The sequence below is a fragment of the Lates calcarifer genome, linkage group LG15, assembly GCF_001640805.2.
Source record: "Lates calcarifer isolate ASB-BC8 linkage group LG15, TLL_Latcal_v3, whole genome shotgun sequence".
Classification (NCBI taxonomy): Eukaryota; Metazoa; Chordata; class Actinopteri; family Centropomidae; genus Lates; species Lates calcarifer.
The window spans coordinates 717402-738491 of record NC_066847.1 but is presented as its reverse complement, the minus strand read 5'-3'; the positions used below and the strand labels follow the sequence as shown (position 1 = coordinate 738491).

The following is a 21090-nucleotide window of genomic DNA, read 5'->3' as shown; positions in this document are numbered from 1 at the left end:
AGAAACTTTCTCATCAGAATCAGAAATACTTTATTCATTTCTACTTTATTTAGACCCTATATGAGAAAAAATATGGTATGTTTTTATTATGACGTAGTTCTGTCTGCAGGTTTCATTTCTCTGCTGTTTGGACCTGATTAGTATAAAAACTAGGTTAGATCAGGTTAGGTAGGAGGTTGAATTTTTAATCTTTATTTTAATTAAACGACGTAAAACTTTCTTATAGTCATTGTAATTATGAGTTACTGTCTCATATAACTAACATCCTGTTACCTGGTCATTCTTGACTTTTAGAATTTACTAGAATCAGATGATTCTGAAGGTGAGAAGTTGTTTCTGCAGTGGAACGAGTGTGTGTGTGTGTGTGTGTGTGTGTGTGTGTGTGTGTGTGTGTGTGGTAAATGAGGTGTGTTTGCTGATCTGAGGTTAAAAACAGCTTCAGTCTGTGATTTTCATTAACAGATTAAACTCTGAGCTGTCGGCAGGAGACGAGGCCCCGCACCGCTCTGATTAATATTTCAGACGACCTTTGACCTGCTGAGCCTTACATAACACCATCCAGGCTATTGTTCACAGCCTCTTTATTAAACTGTACACAGAATATAATAAGTACTGCAAACTGGGACACGACTCAAAACAACTACAACTCCCATGATGCTTTAGGAGTTTGAACCAAATTGAAATATTTATTAACATCAGTTCAATAAGAGACAAATCATTTCCAGTAAACCCAGTTTTCTTTAACCTTCTTACATCTTCCACCTGAAACTTAAAGGAGCAGTTCAACATTTCAGGATTCATTCTGACAGAATCTGGTGGAGTTAGCATAGCTAGCGTAGCTTAGCTTATCAACACAGATTAACATGTTCTATCTGTCTGAGCAACTTAAACTGCTGGATGGAGAAATACTGAACCTTTAACTTTTCTAAAATAATTTAACCAAGAAGAGGTCGGATTTTAACATACTGAGTCTAAAGAGTTTAGAAAGCAGAGGATAAAGAACGACAGAGAAACGACAGCAGCAGGAGGAAGTGCAGCTCTGCTAATGAACCTCTGATTACAGTGATTAGAACTCATTGATACAGCAGCTGATACTGTTTATTATTATTAAAACTACAAAGAAAGTCATCTTATCTACTTCTATCAACACTATAAAAAACAAAAGACTCTTTTTACAGTGTAGTGCCTCCTTCTTAGAATAAGACAATAAGATCTATTAAATTAATACAAAACAAATGTTAAAATCTTTTCATTTTAAAGCTTCTAAAAAGTATGTGGACGTCCAACCACAGCAGCCAAATGTGATGTTGAACCTCCTGTATCGGTGAGGTCCAGGTCTGATCTGGTCTGATCTGGTCTGACTCTGGATCCAGTTCACCCCAAAGATGCTGGAGGGGGGTTCAGGTTTGGGAAATAACAGTATTTACCTAAATAAACTCAGTCCTCCGCCTTCCCCGTCCCTCTAAACCTGTATCTGGACTCAGGATCAGTCTGAGTCCACCTCCCGTCTATCTGAACCCTGCGGCGCCCTTTGGTGTCCAGCAGCTCTCAGTTCAGTCCAGCTCGTCCCCGTCATCGTCAGCTGGTCTGAGGTCAGACTGGCAGGTGGAGGCGTCTCTGCTGGGCGGGGCTCAGCGTCAGCAGCTTCCTCAGGTGAGCCAGGACCAGGTGCTTCATGCTGCCGGACGGCTTCGAGCGAGCCAGAGCAATGGATTCTGGGAGGTCAGGTCTGTGAGGTGGAGAGGGGAGAGTACTGTTGTAGTACTAGTACTTCAGCTGCTACTACTATACTACTACTACTGCTACTACTACTGTTCTTTTCTTTGATTGATTGTTCCTGAGGATGAGAAACTGGCACCATCCCACTCATCATCAGTACTACTGCTACTCCTGCTCTCACTCCTCTACTGCGACGACTACTAAGGTTTATTGCGGCAGTGCTAGTACTTCTAGTACTTCTAGAACTTCTAGTATTACTCCTACTGCAGCAACTACTGCTTGTACTACAGCTACTGATGGCAGAAGTATATGGATCAAAGAGTTCTTCAGTGTTACCTGGTGAGTCTGCAGTGGTGTTTGCTGTGGAGACTTGGGGGTTGATGGGGGCCCCCGGGGGCCTTCAGGTTCCTGGACAGAGCCGACAGAGAGTCTCTGTAGACCAGACCACGGCGAGACGACACGATGGGACAGTGGTGACAGGTCGCCAGCTGGAGCGCGCGCACACACACACACACACACACACACACACACAGATGGTTTACATCACTGACGCTTGAGTTTGACAGTTTGGAGCTGAATGATGCGTTCAAGTGTCTCAGACAGTGTTGGAATAATCACTGAGAAACATGGAGATACATTGTTTAGAATCACCGTCCCGCTGCCTCAAACACTCACTACAGCAACAAATGTGGATTAATCCGCCGCTGAAAATAGTCCCCAACAGATGCAGCTGTTTGAGACAAGCGTTATATTCCTGTGTTCCTCCAGTGTGAATCAGAGGACGGAGCTCAGGAGGTATTTCATTAAACGTCCACGTTAAGAGTGAGGACTGAACCCGGACTGTCCTTTATGAGGACAGATGTTTCGTGTGCACAGTAAATGTTCAGACTGATGTGGACTCAGTTTCCTGTCAGCAGATCTCAGAGGAGCCTCCGTCTTTCAGGGCGTCGGATCTAAATCGAGCTCCCTGCCTGCGGGGGCGGCTCCCAGGGGCCCCCGCCACCGATACAGACCTACTTCTGCTTTAATTAGACCTCCACCTCCTCCAACACCAGCTGCACACAGACTCATGGTTCAACATCCAACATGTTTTATTAATAATGTTGGTTTGTTTAATCACTGACATCAGGAGAAGGAAACAAGAAATAAACAGGTTGTTTCAATAAATAAGAAATATTTAACTACAGCTGTAACTAATAACAGAACAGCTAAGCAGAGGTGGAAGAAGAACTCAGATATTAAAGTAATACACAGTGTAGAAATACTCGTATACTCATATATTTTATTATTATACTGCTTATTGATGCGTTCAAGTTTTACTTTAACCTCTGATAACACACCATCATGATTTATTAGATCATTGATCAGAATGTGTAAAGTACCTGAAGGCTGAATACAGTGAAGAGTACTCACATGAATGTACTCAGTTACTCTGTTACTGATTACTTTCTGTCTTTGATACTTGAGTCAGATTTTGATGTAATAGAGTAAAGTTACTTTCTAGTCCAGCGCCTTCCTTCCACCTCTGATTCCTGACGCTCACCTCCTCTGCTTCATTTCAGACTTCACACTGACCTGATTCACCTGCTCTTCACAATAAAACACACTCTGTCCTTTCACAATAAAACGACTGAGACGATGGATTCACTTACTGAGACGAAAGTTGCCATGTTGCTGCTGTTGCCTGGTGAGAGTCCGAGCGGCGTAATAAACCTCTGTCTCCGTCTGCATCTGTCCTCATTATCTGTGATGTCATCAGGGGGGCGGGGCCACAGCGGCACGGTGATGTCATGATGTCAGACTTCCTGCAAATTGAAATCTAGAGCCAGATTAAAGCTGACACACACACACACACACACTCAGAGTCAGTATACAGTGTGTGTATATATATACTCAGATCAGTGTGTTTAAGGACAATGATCACACACACACTCATTTAACATCTTATACTTGTGAGGACCCACGTTCCTCAGACTGTAATCTGGATTTTATTCTAATGTTAACCCTGAAACAGATCAACAGATGTCTCCACTTTCAAATCAAATCAAATCAAACGTCTGGAAACATCCTGTTCTTAAAAATATGCAGATATATTCTCACTTTCTGAAAATGTGTCAAAACGTCCTCGCTTCCTAACAAACGTCCATCGTGGTCTGGAACTGAGCGCTGTCCTATTTTCCTGGAAAGTGTTGCTCAGACAGTCAGTTAGATAACAGCTCTGACAGTTACACAACTACAACAACCAGAGTTAATGAAAGGAGGGCTGCTGTGTGAGCGGGATTACTGTGTGTGTGTGTGTGTGTGTGTGTGTGTGTGTGTGTGTGTGTGTGTGTGTGTGTGTGTGGAAACCAGACATCCCTGCTGAGGTGATGGATCACTGAGGGTTAAAGATTCACCTGTCGCACATGAACTTAAAGCTCCACTGTCCAGAAACATTCACAGCTTTATAAGAAATGATATTAATACAACTGATGACGTCCAGGTGGAAAACACAGTCAGACTGATGAGGCTGTGTCTGTGGCGCCATCTTGTGTTTAAAGTCAGGAACTGAGCTTCTTCTTCTGCAGGTGAATGACAGTGTTTGAATATTCAGCAGATTAATCCCTGAGAAAAAGATCGACCGAGCTTCACTCAGAGCAGCTGCAGGACGACACACAGACCAGGGAGGATCACCAACAGGAAGTAAAGCACATGAGACAAACCAGGACTTCAACTTCAAAACAAAACAGGAAGTACCAGACAAGGACGCCAGAGACACGAGAGGAAGGAGAAACGATGATGACCAAAATGAGACAAGAACCCAAACACTAAAGACACAAGAGACACAGTAAACACCTACAGCACGTCATGGCCGATAGAATCCCTCCACCTGTCGTCACATACGTCTTTTACATGAAAATCACAAGAACAGGTGGACAGAGTCCTCAGCTTGAAGTTTAGTCTGGACTCAAACTGAACAAACACAGTAGCTTCAGGTCACTGATGGACTTTACGACCGACTCTGCTCTGAGAGAAAGTTTTCCTTTAAAACATGAAAAACAAACATCTGTTTGCTGAAAATGTCAAAATGTCAGCACGTCACGTTAGAAAATGAAATTCACATTTCACTTCTGGTTTGTTGAGGAAAAATCTGAGGGGTTTGAAAAGGTCTCATTTGTTCTTCTTGACTGAATAAATGTATTATTGTTCAGTTCTACATGGAGGCAGCTGGACCTGTCTGAGGCTCCACCTCTGGTCTGAGAGGAGACCTGGGCTGAGGTCCACCTCTCCTCTTCACTTCTCCTCCACCTCCGATGGAAAACGTCAGAGAGAGAATCTGACGCTCCGACACTCTAACATGTATTTATTCTGTCTTATCAGTCGACTGTGAAACTTTGAGGAAAGGTACAAATAAAGTCTGACTGACCTTAAATTAACTTTAGTTGTCTTGTGTGTGTGTGTGTGTGGTGTGTGTGTGTGGTGTGTGTGTGAAAATGCTCCTCAAATGTGAAATAAAATCAAAGACCATGAACACGAGCTCAGTGTCTGTGCAGCTCATTTGCCAGTCAAACTGACACCAGGTCAGATCAGAAAACAACAAAACAACAACCTGCAGAGAGTGAACAGGTCTGAACCAGAGGAGCTGAGGAAAATCAAACAGTGTCAGTGACAGGCAGTGAGTCTGTGAGGATAACCACTGATGGTGAATCATATTAACTGTGACAGAACAAACCTATCAAAAATACACCACCTCATGTTTCAGATTCCTGACTGAAACCTTCAGCCCGCCCACATCAGCACTGATATACATCTCATGCAAACGTCTTCCAAATCTCCTCGTATTTGACTGACAAATGTGAGTTTCCATGTCTGAAGGAGAAGAGAAGGATGTGACTCTGGAAACTGCAGACGACAGACGAACAGGTGAGACGCAGGTTTTTTCCTCAGAGACGAGAACATCTGTATTTATTGAAACGTTTGCTGCAGGTCAGAGAACGACTTCAGAGGAAGAAACGAGACTTTAAAATCTTTACAGATTTAATTCATCTTAATCTTCCTTCTTATGAAACTGAACGTGACTGTGATTCGCTCAGATATCCAACACATCTTAGAGTTGACGGAGGAAACTGTCATCTCATTAATCCAGTGTCTCATTAGTTCCTCATTATGTCAGATTCTTTATTTTCACTTTTAGAAATGCTTTTTGTTCTTTTCGTGTTATTATCGTTCACGGTTTTGAAATGTGGATCTCATATTGACCTCAGTCTGAAACTGGGGTTTGTAAAATGTTAAATTGACTGTAAAAACTCCCAGAAGTGAAGTGAAGGGGATTTTCACAGCACCATCTGGTGGCGTCAGTTTCATGCTAAAATAAAAAGGGATCACACAGCTGAGACTGCGAGGACTTAATCACAGTCGAATCATTACAGGTTTTGGCTCCAACTTGAACTGACTCATCTGAGGTAATCCTGGTGTCACCATGTGTCCTGTGCTGCTCCTGGTCCTGCTGATAGCAGCACTGAACTCAGGTAAAACAACTTCTCTGAGATTATTTTCCTTAACGACTGACTCGTTGTTCAGTGAGTAAAATGATGGGAAACTGCCTCATTATTCCCCAAAGCCTGAGAAAACAGAAATATCCACATGAACGCTGGATTTTAATGAGTCTTTTTAACTGACCTACAGTTCAGCTTCACTCTGAACTCTCTGGGTCTGACTCCAGCTGTTTAAGATGCTGGCTGTCACTCAGTCAGAGGGCTCTGTTCTGCCTGTTACACTGATCCATCACAATGATCCTGAAGCTCAGAGTTTAAGGTTAAATGGTCACATCATGTTGTTAATTGTCTGATCAATTAATCATCAATAATCCATTTATAATTTCTGTAGTATAGTACTGGCAGGTTCCTGAGGAAATAATACTGACATGTTTAATATAAAGAAGACAAATGCAGACCTGGATAAATCAGAGTGAGTTTCAGTCCTCTCTAGCGATGGGGGTCAAGACCTGGTTCTGTACGGGCCTATAGGCTATGTTACATTGACCATCCAATAAAGCTCACATCCTCATTCTCACTTTGTCTTTACAATGGCTGAACATGCAGAGCACTCAAAGCTTTGGTCTGTACGTAATGGTAAGTATTCTTAAGTGCTGAAGTTGAATGCAATTCGGGTGAGAGGCGAAACCTAAAAGAAGTCCACTCACCTTCAACTTTAGCACTTAAGACGACCATGAACTGGATGACTGTGTAAGTAATGATTGTGGTATCGATAAAGACCCAAATCGTTAATGATCGAACTGGCTCACGATGACGCTGTGAGAAAAAGTTCTCATTCAGTCACAGTTTTCCTTTTTGAAAAGTTTTCCTGAGGATTTAAGTTTTTTTCCTTTTCCAGAATCCTCTGCCAATCTACCACAAGACAACTCAGGTCGGAATTTCATTGCTGCTTTTCCTGAGAACATCGCCTACTATCATCCTGATCTTCCCCAAAACAAGGTCCAGATCACTGCTTTGCATGATAACACAGTGATCACCATCAAACAGCATACTTATGACGTCATAACAGACACACTGATGGCCGGACAGTCCAAGGAGTTCACTCCTAATGTAGGAATGGAGATCTGGAAGCAAAAGATCTCAAACCTTGTTCTCTATATTACCAGCACAAACAACATCACCGTCCACGCCATCAGCCTCAGAGACAACAGTATGCAGACTGCTCTGCTTATACCTGCTGACAAACTGAGCAATGAGTACCTCATCCCGCAGATACCCACAATCAAAGGAACCACCGACCAGGTCACTGTAGAGGTAACTGAGAGGAACCCATTCAGGCTCATCATCATCAGTGGGAACAAAGCAACCACAGGAAATGTTGAAGGTGCACAGGGTGTACCCTTTAAACTTGAAGCGCTGCAAATCATGCAGATCTTCTTAAATAAAGAGCTTGAATTAAAAGCTGTGAAAGCCGACCAGCCGGTGGCCGTCTTCTTTTTTCACCCTTGTGCCATCCAGTTCAACTGTACCTGTGGACTGCTGCACAACATGCTGCCACCCGCCAAAGGAAGAGACGCTCAAGTTCCTCGTTCCCCCCGTCCTGGCCGGTGATGCTGACGGTGAAACATTTCTACTTCTACCAGACAAAATAAAGCCCCTTGACCCAACCTCACTGCTGGTCGAGGCGGCCGGCATGGCCCTCCTCTACCGCCCGGGTCTCCTCCTCCCTCTAATCCCAGAGATGGACTTTGGCTCCTGCTTCGTGGTCGGCCTTATCCCTGACACGCAGAGCTTTGCTGTGATCGTGGTCCACAAGGATTTCACTGACGGGGTTCGTGTTGGAAATCTTCCTCTGGAGAGTCCTGAGTGGAAGGAGCTGACAGGGACTGAGTATGTCTCCACAGATGTTAAGCTGCTGCAGGTGAAGGTCGTCATCTGGCACACTTCCTCCACAATGGCCGTCTACTTTAAGGGAAGCAAGGGAGATGCTGTGTTTGGGAACCCAGCCGCCATGCTCAGTAAAACCCCAGGTATGGATCTGCACCATCAGGGTGTCTGCCGCATCCTTTAACCTTTTCACAGTCATACCAGTCGAAGAGTGACAAAAAACAAACATGTGACCGGGAACCACATATAGATTACTGAACAGGCCTGTGGGACCTGAGGTGTCAGGGACCCCTTAAAGACTTTTTAGACTTGCACATACACCGACTGTGAACATGAGCCACAGTGTATTTACAGCCTGACCTCCACCTTCAAACTGAGGTTTACCAAGTCATGAGAAACTCATGAAAAATAACATTTAGTTTTTGGTCTAAGACTAACTCACAAAGGTTGGTGTTAGCATTAAAACTAGCTCCCTCCTAATGTTTACTTTGGTAGCTGTTGAAATTCTGGGTAATTATTTAATAAGTCCTTGTGTAGCTTCTCCTTTTCAAATCAACGATTACTGATTTTTGCTGCTGAAACAATGAGAGTCACAAGCAGATTTTATTCAGCTAACATTAGCTCCAGGAGTTGGTTGAAATGCTGCCTCCTGCTGACTGTTCATATGTCTCCATCTGACTTATTTTGAAATGGAATGGTTTGGTATCAGCATGTGAACTAATTTCTCCTACAGATTTCAGGGGTTGTGTCTTGGTACCAGAGGTCCTAAAAATCGGTGAGGTGGCAGACGGCTGGCGTGAATCTCTGAGGTACTGCAGAGGTGAGAATCTGGACCTGGTCAGCATGCCCAGTGCTCAACTCGGGGCTCAGATCTCCAGAAAGGTGTTCGAGGCCAAGGACGACAGCCTGCAGGAGGTGTGGATCGGCATGCGTCGCAGCTCCCAGACCGGGGCCTGGTACTGGTTGAACAAAGCTCCAGTCAACGACACCAACTGGAAGGAAGGGGAGCCTGGTATGGTGGATGACGGCCAGTGTGCCATCATGAGCTTGGAAAATGAGGACTTTGGGTGGAGTGACGAAGACTGCTGTAAGGCTGCCCGTCCTGTCTGCTACAGCGATCCCATCCTCTTACCTCTGTAGCAGGGCGACGAGGGTTTAACCACCATCAGAAAACCAAACATGAGGCGTGATCCCAGGTCTCTGAACTAGATGTGATATGTCCCAAAGTAGTTAAATTAGTCCATTTATACATGATATTATTCACAATATTAGAATAACTGGTTAGATGCTTTGCAATAATATGAGAATTAATATTAAATCTAAGATGGGATATCTGAAAAATGTTGTCAAAAACCTGAAAGGTGTGATTAGGGACGTAGTGTTCAGAAACCTACAGACTGCTCAGGGGCCTCTGTATATTTTGGTAGTCATGTAGTTTGATGGGTTTTGTGCATTTACTAACTCCTGAAAGATTTACCACCAGGTTTTAGGGATTACTCTGGTGTTTTCAAACCTGGACCTTATTTTCCTATTTTTCTGCAACGTAATCCGTTGGACAATTATCCAAGTCAAAGTCTGTCCACTGAAGTCCTTGTTTTTACCACTGACAGACTCAGATTGTTATTCCTAAGAGTCTGACAACATTGTGGATAGGATTCCTACAGAGACAGAGCTTTTTATTGGAGGATTAGAATATCCAACACTTTTGTGTATTTAATCTAAAATAGCTTTGAGTTCATGTGTAAGAGCTGACTCAGTTTAATCTGTGATGTTATTGACTGTGCCATTAAAATGTATTATACTGTGTGAGACTAGACTCCTGTTGTTTGTTATGATAGATATTATGTGTGTCCAAATGGCCTACTAGCTGTAGTGATGCCTTTGTGGCGTATGTTCCTGCCTGGCCCTGCAGGGACTTTGACTGTTTCTCTAAAGGAAAAAAATCTTTTATGGCAATCAGTAGAAATAAAAGCAAAGGTCTGAGCTACTGTGAGGAGGAAGATGTATTTCTCTGGTGAGACTCTGACTGACCTGCTCCCACTAACTGTGCTTTTTTTCCCGATAATTAAATCGGGTAAAAACAGAGAAAGAATCGAGTTGTTCGAGTTGTAAACCCGTGTTTCTCCGGCGCTGTTCGGCGCACCCATGACGTCATAAGCCGGTGGGAGGACCTTTAGCTGCAGCTACATCAACGTTAGCTTAGCTTGTTAGTAGGCGGTCAACTTGTTAGGTTGGGATTCCTTCGTTGTCAGTCGTTCAGTAACTTTTTTACCAAGGCGCCCAATAATTTAAATCAGTTAAAAGACAGAATAGAGTTGTTTAACGATTTAAACTCGTGTTTCCTCCGGCGCTGTTCGGCACACAAATGACGTCAGAAGCAGCTTGGAGGACCGTTAGCTGAGCCGCCGTTAACGTTAGCTTAGCCTGCTAGTAGGTGAGGATTCCTTCAGTGTCAGTTGTTCAACACACCCGATAATTCAAGAGAGTGGTTTCACGGTTTAAACCTGTGTTTCTCCGGCGCTGCTCAGCGCATCCAGTCAACTGTAAATTCAGACGTAGCTTTATTTTGACACTAGAAACGCTCAGTTAAGGTGCCAGTCGTGTTTCAGGGCCTTTCTGTCTGCATGGAGCCAGAACAAGGTAAAAGGTAGGTGAAACACAGGGCTGAAAGAGCCCACAGAGCTGTGGCTGCTGCAGATAAAGACAAACTCAGGTGAGTCAGAGACACAGTCATTACCTGGTCTGCAGCTCTGTGCTTCTGTCACCAACACTGAGCTTCTCTGTTCAGGGACTTTGGAGGTGAAATGAAGTTAGAAACGTATTTTATATCATTGTGTTTTACTGTGTTGTTCATTCTGTGTTTACAGCAGTTTACACAGGATCATAAACACTGATCTGATTACAGCTGCAGAGGAGAGCAGTGTTGTTTTATATGAAATTACTTCCACCAGCAGCTGACTCCCTGCAGAGCTCCTCCCTGCACCATCCACACCCCCACCCCCACCAGCAGGATGACCTTTGCCCCCACAGACACCGACAGGAGGAGCAGGAGGGGAGGCGACGCCCCGGCCACAGACAGCGGGGGTCGGGGGTGCAGGACGTACAGGGTGGCCTGCTCTTTGCCCAGCGGGTTGGAGGCGCTGCAGGTGTACTGCTGGCCCGGCTCCACGTCCCTCAGCTGGCTGACGGTGTGGTAGTGAGCCGGCGTGCCCTGAGCCAGCGGGCCGACCGGTGAACCCTCCAGCAGGTCGTCGGGGCCGAGCCACTGGACGTCCGGCAGCGGGGAGCCCTGCACCCGGCACAGAGCTCTGTAGCCAGACTGCTCGCTGCCCTCCACTGACAGAGCCAGGATCTTTGGAGGAGCTGAAGAAGAAGGAAAACAGATGAGTAAAATAAAGTGGCACAGTCGCCCCCTGCTGGCAAGGCTGGATTTCTAACCAGGTAAAGCTGGCAACTGCTCAGAGGTTTCAGACCCTCGGCAGTCTTTTTATTAAATTTAAGATCTGATGTTGAGTTTACTGTCAGAAACTATGAAACCAGTAAATGTTCATATTTAAAAATGAGAAATTTATTTTCTTCTGAATCGTGTGTTTGGGGAAATGGGGGGCCCAACAACATATTTTAGCCCTGGGACCCTGTAAGAGGTGAATCCAGCCATGCCTGCAGGTATCCAGACTTTCTACCTCAGTGGGCTGTAGATCCGTACCCTCCACTCTCAGTCTGGTTCCCATCTTGTCCTCGAAGCTGATGTGTTCTCGTCCCTGCACCTCCACCCTGCAGTAGTAGCGCCCGCTGTCCTGCAGGGTGGCGCCGTTGATGCGCAGCGACAGGTCGTGCTCCCTTGGGTTGCCCTCGAGCCTGTAGCGCTGGTCCTGCTGGGGCCCCGGCTCGCAGGTGGGGGTCCCGGGCCGGCTGTTGCAGCGGTACAGGACGGAGGCGCCCTGACCGTGGCCCAGACGCCACAACACCTGCAGAGAGGAATGCTGGGAGTGCTGCGGGTGGCTGAAGGTGCAGGGCAGCACCACGGGGTAACCCTCGATGGCTCGTACCTCCGGCTGCACGTTCATGGACCAGCCGTCGTCTCCAGAGCCGAGGCCTGGTGGGAGGGGGGCGTGTCACTGGTTACCTGACATTTCATCCGTTTCATCAGCTTTCCAACAACTCCTCATGCCATGCTAACTTAGACACATGATGCTAAATGCTAATAAAAACAAAACTATAGCTCTTATCGATCTGCTCTCACAACACACAGACAGGTCAGAGAATAAAGAGTCAAGTTAGTTTGTTGTTTTTCTTCCACTGAGCTTCAGAGCAGCTTCAGTGCTTTCTGTTACACCACATTCATTCAAGGCTGCAGCTAACAATTATTTTTACTGTTGATTAATCTGGTGATTATATTCACAGTTAATTGATCAGTTGTTGATCTAAAAAATGTTAGAAAACAGTGGAAAATGCCCAAAGTGACGTCTAATGTCTTATTTTGTGTGACCAGCAGAGATCTGTTTTCCCTCTGTATCTGCAATAGGAGGCGACGTCTGTCTGTTAAGTTTTTTTTTTTAGAAACAGAATCAACATTAACAGGAAAATCATCACATCCTTAAACTAATTCAGATAATGTGTCATGAGCTCACCTCCGATCGCAGATAACAGCAGACTCAACGTGCTGCAGACCAAACAGACGTCCATGATGAGACTACTGAAGAAGGTATAATGTGACTGTGTGTGTGTGTGTGTGTGTGTGTGACTCAGTACCTCCAGACACAGCTCAGTCTGTTTTTCCCTCATTCCTCTATTTATATTTGCTTCATGTGTGTGTTTTTATCAGGAACTCTGTCGTCTGTTTTACAAAACAACAGAATAATCTCAACTGAAGGAAGCTGAATATGCTGAAAGTCATTTTCATGTGTCATTCTGATAGAACATGCAGCGTTTTGTTCACCTCTGCTGTTACAGGAACTGAGTGGATGTTGTGTGTTTTATGCAGCTAGTTTCTCTTCCTGGAGACAATGAAAATGACCTGGACCTTTTTAAAAGCAGGTGTAACACTGGATCAATAACCTACGATGAAACATACTTTATCCTTCAACATGTTGATAAACCTTAAAGATTTAAATGACCCCATGACCTTTCCTGTAGCGCCACCCTCAGGACAAACTTTACGCTCCACTTTGGTCAGATTCTAACAACAGATGAATAATGAGACAGCAGCAGGACATCAGACTTTAAACTGGTTATAATCAATAAGTTGATATAACAGTGAATCAATGACAGAGTGAAAGGAGTCGGCGGTTGTGACGAAGCCACAGAGGATTATCAGAAACCAACAGCTGGCCAGCCTGTGTGGTTTCTGTCAAACCCACTCACACTTCTATTTCTTTGAAACGGGCAGGAAATACTGCGTTTCATTACACTTACACAAAACTTCCTCTATTTCTACTTTAGTCAGAGGGTTTGAAAACTTGCCTTCTCTTGATTTGGTGCCACTTCTATCTGAAAAACCTGAGGATGTGGCAGCAGACTCCATCTTTCTTTCTTATTCTGTCTGTGATCATCACAGGTAAGACCCTGTATTCTGTGTTCAGGTAGGACTGGACCACACGGCTGAAGCTGTAACATCTGATGTTAGTGTTTAATAAAAGGCCGTCTCTGTTATGTTGTGGCTCTAGAAGGGTTTTTGTCAGAAGGTTTTACTTTAGAGGAAACAGAGTGTCAGTACAACAATCAGGATTTTAGAAAGAGAACTGAAAGGTTTGTACAAACAACCTGAAATGTGATGGTAGATCACCAAAGTGAAGTCTGTCTGTCAGAATAGTTCATCATTTCATCTTTCCATCCAAAAGGAAGCATGAATTTGAACCAAATTTCTAAAAATGCGTCTTATTTCCCTTTACTCCAGCTGTGTGAGTTGACTGGTTGATGGTGGGGGGGGGGGGGGGGGGGGGGGGGGCGATTCTGTTGTTGCTGCCAAAAAAAGAAGTAAAAGCTGCATAACTGCCATCACACCACAGCTCAGGTCATTTCCACCAAATGTCCTCTTCAGAAGCCTCAGAACTTCTGACCCTGTTTGATGAATTCGTGGTCTCTCTTTGGTCTTTGAGACCGTGGACTGGTTTGGTCTCTGGGTCGTAGCTGTTGACTTTAGACACTATAAAACAGGAGAGTTAGTACAGAGCATGATACAGATACAGTCGATATCTTTTCTAATCATCCCCACCCCAATCATGACTCTCATTAACTGATGGGATCGTCCTCTCCAGGGTCTCTCTCAGCTTCTTGGAACATGGTGGTCTCTCCAGAGGTCACTGTCTCCAGAGGAGAAGACGCCGTCCTCAACTGCTCCTTCACTCATCCCCAACAACAGAGCTATTCAGGGACGATCACTGTGAAATGGGCCAGAGCACCAGATTCTGTGTTCTTCAGCTGTTCAGTTAGAAATGAGTCGATGGAAGGACCCACTAACTGTTCATTCCCTGGATTAAAACATTCTCTGCATGGAGATCCTCGGCGAGGGGAGCTGTCCCTCCTCATCAGGGAGGTACAGCTGAGTGATAACGGTGAATACGTCTGCAGAGTGGAGCTGGACAGGCAGAGGGATTATAGGGAAAAAAAGATACAGCTTCATGTAAAAGGTGAGAGAGTCCTGAGAGTGAAAGAGCTGGTGTTTCAGGGTTCATGATTTACAGATAGCTTCTCAGTCCTTTCACATATTGTGATGTTTTATTTGCAGGTGAACCACAGATCCTGAGCCTCTCTGTGGTGGAGACTCCCTCTGACTCAGGCAACACCACCCGCAGGCTGCAGTGTGAGGTGGAGGGTAACCCACTGCCTAAACTCGTCTGGCTGTTGGTCTCCAGGAAAATGATGGAAAACCAGGTGATGACCACTCAGACTGCTCTGTACCGAGTGACCAGCTCTGTGCCGTACTCAGAGGAGGAGGTGTTGACCTGCAGGGTGGAGAGCGAGCTGGGTGAAGCAGAGAGGACGTATCCACCCAGTAAAACAATACAACCCAGTAAAACGATAGCACCGGTAATTTGTGGTGTTCTGGTGCCGCTGCTGCTGCTGATCTCTGCAGGAGTCATCGTTTACTGCCTCAGAAAGAGGATAGGTGAGCTTTATCAGCTGTATCAATGGATTTATTCCTGGTTAATAACTTTGATCTCTGAACTGATTTATCAACATTTATAGGCGATGACCAGCTTTTGCCGATGGCTCGTTAGATGCTGAGAAACCCAATGCTCTCAGTAATAATTAATACCTCTATCCTGCCACCAGGTGTCCCCAGACTCTCGTCCTGTTTCCTCATCCACCTGCTCACCTGTTTACCATTTTCCAGTCACTGGAACTTCCCCACACACCTGTCCCTCGTCCCTCATCTGCTCCCAGTGTTTAAACCAGCCCTTCTCTGCTAATGCTTCTGTGTTTCATACCTGATGTTAATCTGGTTTCTCCTCAGGTCCAGACGACGCCTCTCCTGTTTATGGGAACGCTGACGTCGGTGAGTGGATCAACCTGGTTTATGTTTGTCTCTTCTTTCAGTTGTTGAGTTTAATTTGAATCCCAGCAGTTTGTGTATGTGTAGTGTAGTTCGATCATTTAAGAGTAGAATGAGAGAGGCGTCACAAAGTGAGGAAATAAAAACTGAATAAACAGGGAACACAGAGAAAAAAGACGGAGCTCCAACATCAAACGTCTCCTTCAGTTTTTAATCTGAAAAGTTTATGTTTGCACTGAGCTGGAGGACGTTAGCATGAAGTCATCACGACGACTCTGAACCTGAGCAGATGAGAACATTAAAACCTGGTGTGCTCCTGTGTTTTCATGTGTCTGAAGTGGAGAATCATCGAGTGCGAGCGTCCGACTCTCCGGCCGACGCTGAGATCCAGCTGGTTTATTCGACCATCTCCCTGACCAACAGCTGTGAGTCTTCTTAACGTCCCACCTGAACCTGGAGGTTTCAAACTGTCCAACAGACAAAATTAACTTTTTCTCCTTTCTAAACCCACTGGGCCAGATTGTCTACTTAGTGGATCCATGTCATTCACAAGGAAAAACACTAGTTTTACCACCTCACAGACAGAGCAACAGATTTATTTTAAAGTGTAGGGCTGTCAGAGTGAGTCCAGCTCCAAAGCTCTCAGGTGGTTCTCTTCACAGAACCAGCGTTATTGTCTTCAACACCACCTGCTGCAGAATACTCTGCACAGTATCTGTCAGTGTGTTGGATTGTTGCAGTAATTATAAACACATTTGTGTAAATGAGTCAGATCTGTCCACTCCCACAGTAATAAGAGGAAAAACACTCAAACTATCCCTTTAAGGTTCATTTGAAACAGATAAAAAATGTTCAGTGAATAATGATTTATTGTTCTTGTCAGTGTCTGACAACATGACAGGATTCCTACAGAGACAGAGCTTTTTATTAAAGAGGAAGATCCAGACACAGATCTATATCTCTCTACCAGACTCCATAGAGAAAAACAGGGATTTAACCAGGAGCTGGTTGAATACCACTGCCTCCATCTGTTAGTGTGTCTGTGTTGTTCTCTCGTCATCTGAGATGTTTTTCTTCTTTTCAGCTCCACCTCTTCATGTCATAAACTCCACTCAGCAACACGAGGAGCCAGGTGAGTCCAACACACCTGACAGAGGTGAGCAGGTGGCTCTGGTCCTGAATCCTTCAGCTGTTTAAACTGTGATGTTATTTCAGGTGTGCTGTACTCTCCTGTGAGGGAGTGAGGTATGAAAACTCCACCTTCAACCATCCATGGAGAAACACTGAGGATAATCTGATGTACACCTGTGTGTGTGTGTGTGTGTTCTGTCCCTTCAATGTGAAACCAACATAATGTGATATCTGTCTGTTCATAGTTTTAAAGGTTTGTTTCATCTGTTTCTGTATTGATCTTGTTCTTCTGTCACTTTATTAAAGATCCAATCCTGAACCTGCTCTTCACTGATCTTTCCTCTTAATGACTTTTATCTCCAACATTTCTCCTGTCGACTCAAACATGAGCTGACTGCAGGTGAATCTAAGAGGGAATGTCCACAGATAGAAACTGAACAGTACTATGTGTCTGACTGAGCTGGAACAGGAACATTAGCAGAGTGTTCACGTGGCTCAGGAGTGTTCACGGGTCGCCCACTGATTGGAAGGTCAGCGGTTCGATCCCCAACTTCTCCAGTCCATGCCGAAGTATCTTTGTTGAATGTGATGTGTAGTGTAAAAGTGCTTTGAGTGGTCGATACGACAAGAACACAAGTCTGTTTACCATCATGGGGTCGGTTGGGTTGCTCCGACTTTGAGTTGGAAATCCACTCTTCTGAGTAGGACTCAACAATAATCAGCAGCTTAAACTGCTGGAATCAGGCCCAGCAAATTTCTGTACCACTATAGGCCTCTTTCAAAGACTTCCTTTTTTTCTTTATCAGACTTCCGAGAGATATCGAGTCACATATGATTTCACCTCCTGAAGGGTTAAATATAGTGTTTCAGATGAAGTCTGTTTTAGTCAGAAGTCTCGCTGCTTGTCTCTACTTTCTTTATATTTGTGCTGGTGCTGAGGATGTGGCAGCAGACTCAGTGTTTCCTTCTGATTGTGTCTGTGATCATCACAGGTAAGAACCTTTATTACACCAAGGAGAGCAGCGACGTCAGTTTGAAGCTGTTATCTGTTCAAACAAACAAGGCTTTGAGGTAAAGGATGAAATGATTGAAATATCTCCTAACATGACAGTGATCGTCCTCTCCAGGGTCCTTAGCTTCTTGGAACATGGTGGTCTCTCCAGAGGTCACTGTCTCCAGAGGAGAAGACGCCGTCCTCAACTGCTCCTTCACTCATCCCCAACAACAGAGCTATTCAGGGACGATCACTGTGAAATGGGCCAGAGCACCAGATTCTGTGTTCTTCAGCTGTTCAGTTAGAAATGAGTCGATGGAAAGACCCACTAACTGTTCATTCCCTGGATTAAAACATTCTCTGCATGGAGATCCTCGGCGAGGGGAGCTGTCCCTCCTCATCAGGGAGGTACAGCTGAGTGATAACAATGAATACGTCTGCAGAGTGGAGCTGGACAGGCAGAGGGATTATAGGGAAAAAAAGATACAGCTTCATGTAAAAGGTGAGAGAGTCCTGAGAGTTAACTTTTTTATGCATTGAAATGTTATGATTTCTTCCTGTGTAGTTTTATTGAGTTAACACCAATATCTGGTCAAAATGTGATGTTAATTGCTGCATTGGAAATATGTTTAACATACGCTCAGCCTTTGTGAACGTTGTGTGTGGAGTGGGGCTACACTAGATCCTTTTGACAACACGTTTTATACAGAATTCTGTGTACCTTTTTAGCGCTTTGGTCAGAAATGTGCTGTTTGTCAAAGACAATCAGTAGATTCATTTCACATATTGTGATGTTTTATTTGCAGGTGAACCACAGATCCTGAGCCTCTCTGTGGTGGCAGACTCCCTCTGACTCAGGCAACACCACCCGCAGGCTGCAGTGTGAGGTGGAGGGTAACCCACTGCCTAAACTCGTCTGGCTGTTGGTCTCCAGGAAAATGATGGAAAACCAGGTGATGACCACTCAGACTGGTCTGTACCGAGTGACCAGCTCTGTGCCGTACTCAGAGGAGGAGGTGTTGACCTGCAGGGTGGAGAGCAAGCTGGGTGAAGCAGAGAGGACGTATCCACCCAGTAACAGTGTTGTGGTGAAAACACCACTGATTGTACGAGGCCTCGTCACAGTGCTGCTGCTGATCTCTGCAGGAGTCATCGTTTACTGCCTCAGAAACAGGAGAGGTGAGCTGCTGCTCTGATGGTCTGTGAGACATACACCCCCGTTCTCCAGTGTTACGTCCTGAACGTGCAGAGATCCTGTGTGTTTTACTGAAAACGAATGTCATGACTCAGTTTATTAACTGTTTCTTTCTCCTGTCCCTGCAGCTGGAGCCAGTCCTGATCCTGTCTGTGAGAATGTTGGTACAAGTAAGTGAAAACACCAAAACAACAAACAGGAGCTGCTGGAATACCACTGCCTCCATCTGTCAGTGTGTCTGTGTTACTGTGTGGTACTTTTACTGCAGTAAAGTATCTGATTACTTCTTCCTGGAGTAATCCTTTAACCCACTGTGTGAGAGGGGGTGAAACCTCTTTACATTTCACTGCTCATAAAATACAAAACAACCTTTATGTCTTCCCTTTTATGGACCAAATTCTTTTAAAAGAGGAACAAGTGGTTTAGTTTTGTCTGATAAACCATCTGATATTTCACCATCGTTGTTATTTCAGTTTGTTCTAAAAAGAAATGACACCAACTCCAAACTCTAATTCATCCATGTTGTTTTCTCAAGACTTCATACGATCAACAGAGTCACAAACAAACTCTCTGTAGTTAAAGTTACAAACCGCATCACCCCCGACCCCCCGACCCCCCGACCCCCCCTGACCCCCCCGACCCCTGGGCCAGAGCCTCTGTATGAAGTGACTGTTAATATTTCTTGTTGTATATTTAAATGAGTACCTTTACTTCTGCTACTTGAAGTACATGAAGCTGATAATACTTTTACTAGAGTAAGACATTGAAAGTGAGGTTTTTACATTGTTGTAGGTGTACTTTTACTCAGGTGAAGTATCTGAATTCTCCCAGGGCTCGTCAGATCAATCAGTATTATTTATAGCTTTTTATCGTTTTTCTGATTAATGAGTATTTCTGGGTTTGAATTGTTGGTCAGAGAAAGATATTTGAAAACATGGATGTTGTTCTATGCTCTCTAACGTTATTTATCCACAGTGTGAGTGAGCTCACTCAGATGTTTTCTGTTTTCATGTCGTGTCTGAAGTGAATGATCGCCTGCAGCGCTCCTCCTCTCCTGCTGGTGGCGACGTGGAGCTTCAGGTGGCTCACTCCCTGCGCTCAGTGTGACCAGCTCCACTTCCTGTGAGTGCTCTCAGTTTATCAAACAGAAATCAAGTTACATCATGTGCTCAGTGTGGTCTCTGAGTGAAAGACGTTAGTTATGTTAGGTTTCCTCCTCCTCCAGACTTTCACCTGTTTCTCTTTTTTAAAGAAGAGAAAAAAGATAATAACAGGAGCTACAGGAAGCTGTAGTTTTTATCCACACAACTGCTTTTACACCTCAGACTTTTTGTTTTAATTTTTTCATTATTATAATTAGTTTCCACTCATGTTTTCTGTCTGTGTTTTTTTTTCTGGGCCTGTTCACTAATCCATCCATGGGTCTCAGTCATTTTAATTGAGTTCTTGTTACACAGAGCTGAAGTGCAGATACAAATGTGATATAAACATCAATAAATTATGAAGAACTGTTTCATGTGTGTGTGTGTGTGAATTCACCATCTTACCAACAGATGATCGATCAGACTGATCAGACTGATCTGAACAGGAGAGATCAGCCTCTTTATCTCTGATTCATCAACAACCAGATCAGATGATATTAGAATATTTCTGCTCTCATCTTATGTTGTTAATATTTTCCTTTGACTCTTCTTCCACCTCATGTCTTTGGTTTTTGGTGTGTGTCTTTCTAAATCCTGAAGTTCTAAGGCTGCAACAAAACAGAATGTGAAAAGTGGAGGGGTCTGAATACTTTCTGAATGCTGTGTAAGACTTTAAACATCAGTTAAAATGAGAGTTAGTGTAAAGTACTGGAGAGAGAAATGTTTTTTCTCTCAGTTAATCATCAGTTCTGCCTCGTTAGAACTCGTTCTGACCCTTTATTGAAACAGCTGATTAAAAATGAGACGGTATTGGCTGAAACCCTCAGGACAGGACCTGCAGCTGCAGACGTGTTCGTTTATCTCGTCACAGCCTCAGTTCAGCTGCTGTGTTTACCTTCCTCCAGCAGGGGGCGTCAGACGCGACTGAACACAAAACTGTACTGATGCTGACAACAATGAAAAGGAGGCGTACATCCACAGATTGTAGCTGCTGAGAGATGATGCTAGCTATAAACCCAGAGCAGACTGCTGATAAAACTGTTCCAGTTCTA

The 21090-nt window shown here is 44.5% G+C and overlaps 4 protein-coding genes across 5 annotated transcripts; 3 read left to right on the top strand and 1 right to left on the bottom strand.

The window, feature by feature from the left end:
• Positions 1-6119: 6119 nt before the first annotated feature.
• LOC108881844 (macrophage mannose receptor 1) lies at positions 6120-9877 on the top strand. 2 transcript variants are annotated; one of them, XM_018674032.2, is made up of 3 exons: positions 6120-6227; positions 7093-8224; positions 8815-9877. In XM_018674032.2, the coding sequence occupies exons 2-3, from the start codon at positions 7888-7890 to the stop codon at positions 9219-9221; spliced, it is 744 nt and encodes a 247-aa protein (XP_018529548.1). In that variant the 5' UTR covers positions 6120-6227; positions 7093-7887; the 3' UTR covers positions 9222-9877. The 2 variants fall into 2 exon arrangements, with proteins under 2 accessions (XP_018529548.1, XP_018529547.1); XM_018674031.2 differs by lacking the exon at positions 8815-9877 and having other exon boundaries at positions 7093-7870.
• A 268-nt stretch (positions 9878-10145) lies between these two features.
• On the bottom strand, positions 10146-12857 carry si:dkey-11p23.7 (V-set and Ig domain-containing protein). The gene is made up of 3 exons (XM_018674069.2): positions 12713-12857; positions 11788-12177; positions 10146-11444 (listed from the first exon to the last, which is right to left on the bottom strand). The coding sequence occupies exons 1-3, from the start codon at positions 12765-12767 to the stop codon at positions 11020-11022; spliced, it is 870 nt and encodes a 289-aa protein (XP_018529585.1). The 5' UTR covers positions 12768-12857; the 3' UTR covers positions 10146-11019.
• A 622-nt stretch (positions 12858-13479) lies between these two features.
• LOC127139011 (sialic acid-binding Ig-like lectin 15) lies at positions 13480-17030 on the top strand. The gene is made up of 7 exons (XM_051075943.1): positions 13480-13638; positions 14339-14710; positions 14809-15189; positions 15538-15579; positions 15915-16001; positions 16661-16708; positions 16792-17030. The coding sequence occupies exons 1-7, from the start codon at positions 13587-13589 to the stop codon at positions 16818-16820; spliced, it is 1011 nt and encodes a 336-aa protein (XP_050931900.1). The 5' UTR covers positions 13480-13586; the 3' UTR covers positions 16821-17030.
• Positions 17031-17130: 100 nt separating this feature from the next.
• Positions 17131-20393, top strand: siglec15l (sialic acid binding Ig-like lectin 15, like). Its single transcript, XM_051076384.1, has 4 exons — positions 17131-18203; positions 18560-18880; positions 19025-19066; positions 19921-20393. The coding sequence occupies exons 1-4, from the start codon at positions 17855-17857 to the stop codon at positions 20001-20003; spliced, it is 795 nt and encodes a 264-aa protein (XP_050932341.1). The 5' UTR covers positions 17131-17854; the 3' UTR covers positions 20004-20393.
• The last annotated feature ends 697 nt before the right edge of the window (positions 20394-21090 follow it).

What these genes read in the sequence shown, in the direction of transcription:
- LOC108881844 (XM_018674031.2), top strand. Translation starts at nt 6,179, where the DNA reads ATGTGTCCTGTGCTGCTCCTGGTCCTGCTGATAGCAGCACTGAACTCA. An exon ending in GATAGCAGCACTGAACTCAG is followed by an intron (nt 6,228 to 7,092) that starts GTAAAACAACTT and finishes TTCCTTTTCCAG; the next exon opens with AATCCTCTGCCAATCTACCA.
- si:dkey-11p23.7 (XM_018674069.2), bottom strand. Translation starts at nt 12,767, where the DNA reads ATGGACGTCTGTTTGGTCTGCAGCACGTTGAGTCTGCTGTTATCTGCG. An exon ending in GCTGTTATCTGCGATCGGAG is followed by an intron (nt 12,178 to 12,712) that starts GTGAGCTCATGA and finishes CCCTCCCACCAG; the next exon opens with GCCTCGGCTCTGGAGACGAC. An exon ending in AACCAGACTGAGAGTGGAGG is followed by an intron (nt 11,445 to 11,787) that starts GTACGGATCTAC and finishes CTTCTTCTTCAG; the next exon opens with CTCCTCCAAAGATCCTGGCT.
- LOC127139011 (XM_051075943.1), top strand. Translation starts at nt 13,587, where the DNA reads ATGTGGCAGCAGACTCCATCTTTCTTTCTTATTCTGTCTGTGATCATC. An exon ending in TCTGTCTGTGATCATCACAG is followed by an intron (nt 13,639 to 14,338) that starts GTAAGACCCTGT and finishes CGTCCTCTCCAG; the next exon opens with GGTCTCTCTCAGCTTCTTGG. An exon ending in TCAGCAACACGAGGAGCCAG is followed by an intron (nt 16,709 to 16,791) that starts GTGAGTCCAACA and finishes ATGTTATTTCAG; the next exon opens with GTGTGCTGTACTCTCCTGTG.
- siglec15l (XM_051076384.1), top strand. Translation starts at nt 17,855, where the DNA reads ATGGTGGTCTCTCCAGAGGTCACTGTCTCCAGAGGAGAAGACGCCGTC. An exon ending in CTGCCTCAGAAACAGGAGAG is followed by an intron (nt 18,881 to 19,024) that starts GTGAGCTGCTGC and finishes CTGTCCCTGCAG; the next exon opens with CTGGAGCCAGTCCTGATCCT. An exon ending in CTGTGAGAATGTTGGTACAA is followed by an intron (nt 19,067 to 19,920) that starts GTAAGTGAAAAC and finishes TCGTGTCTGAAG; the next exon opens with TGAATGATCGCCTGCAGCGC.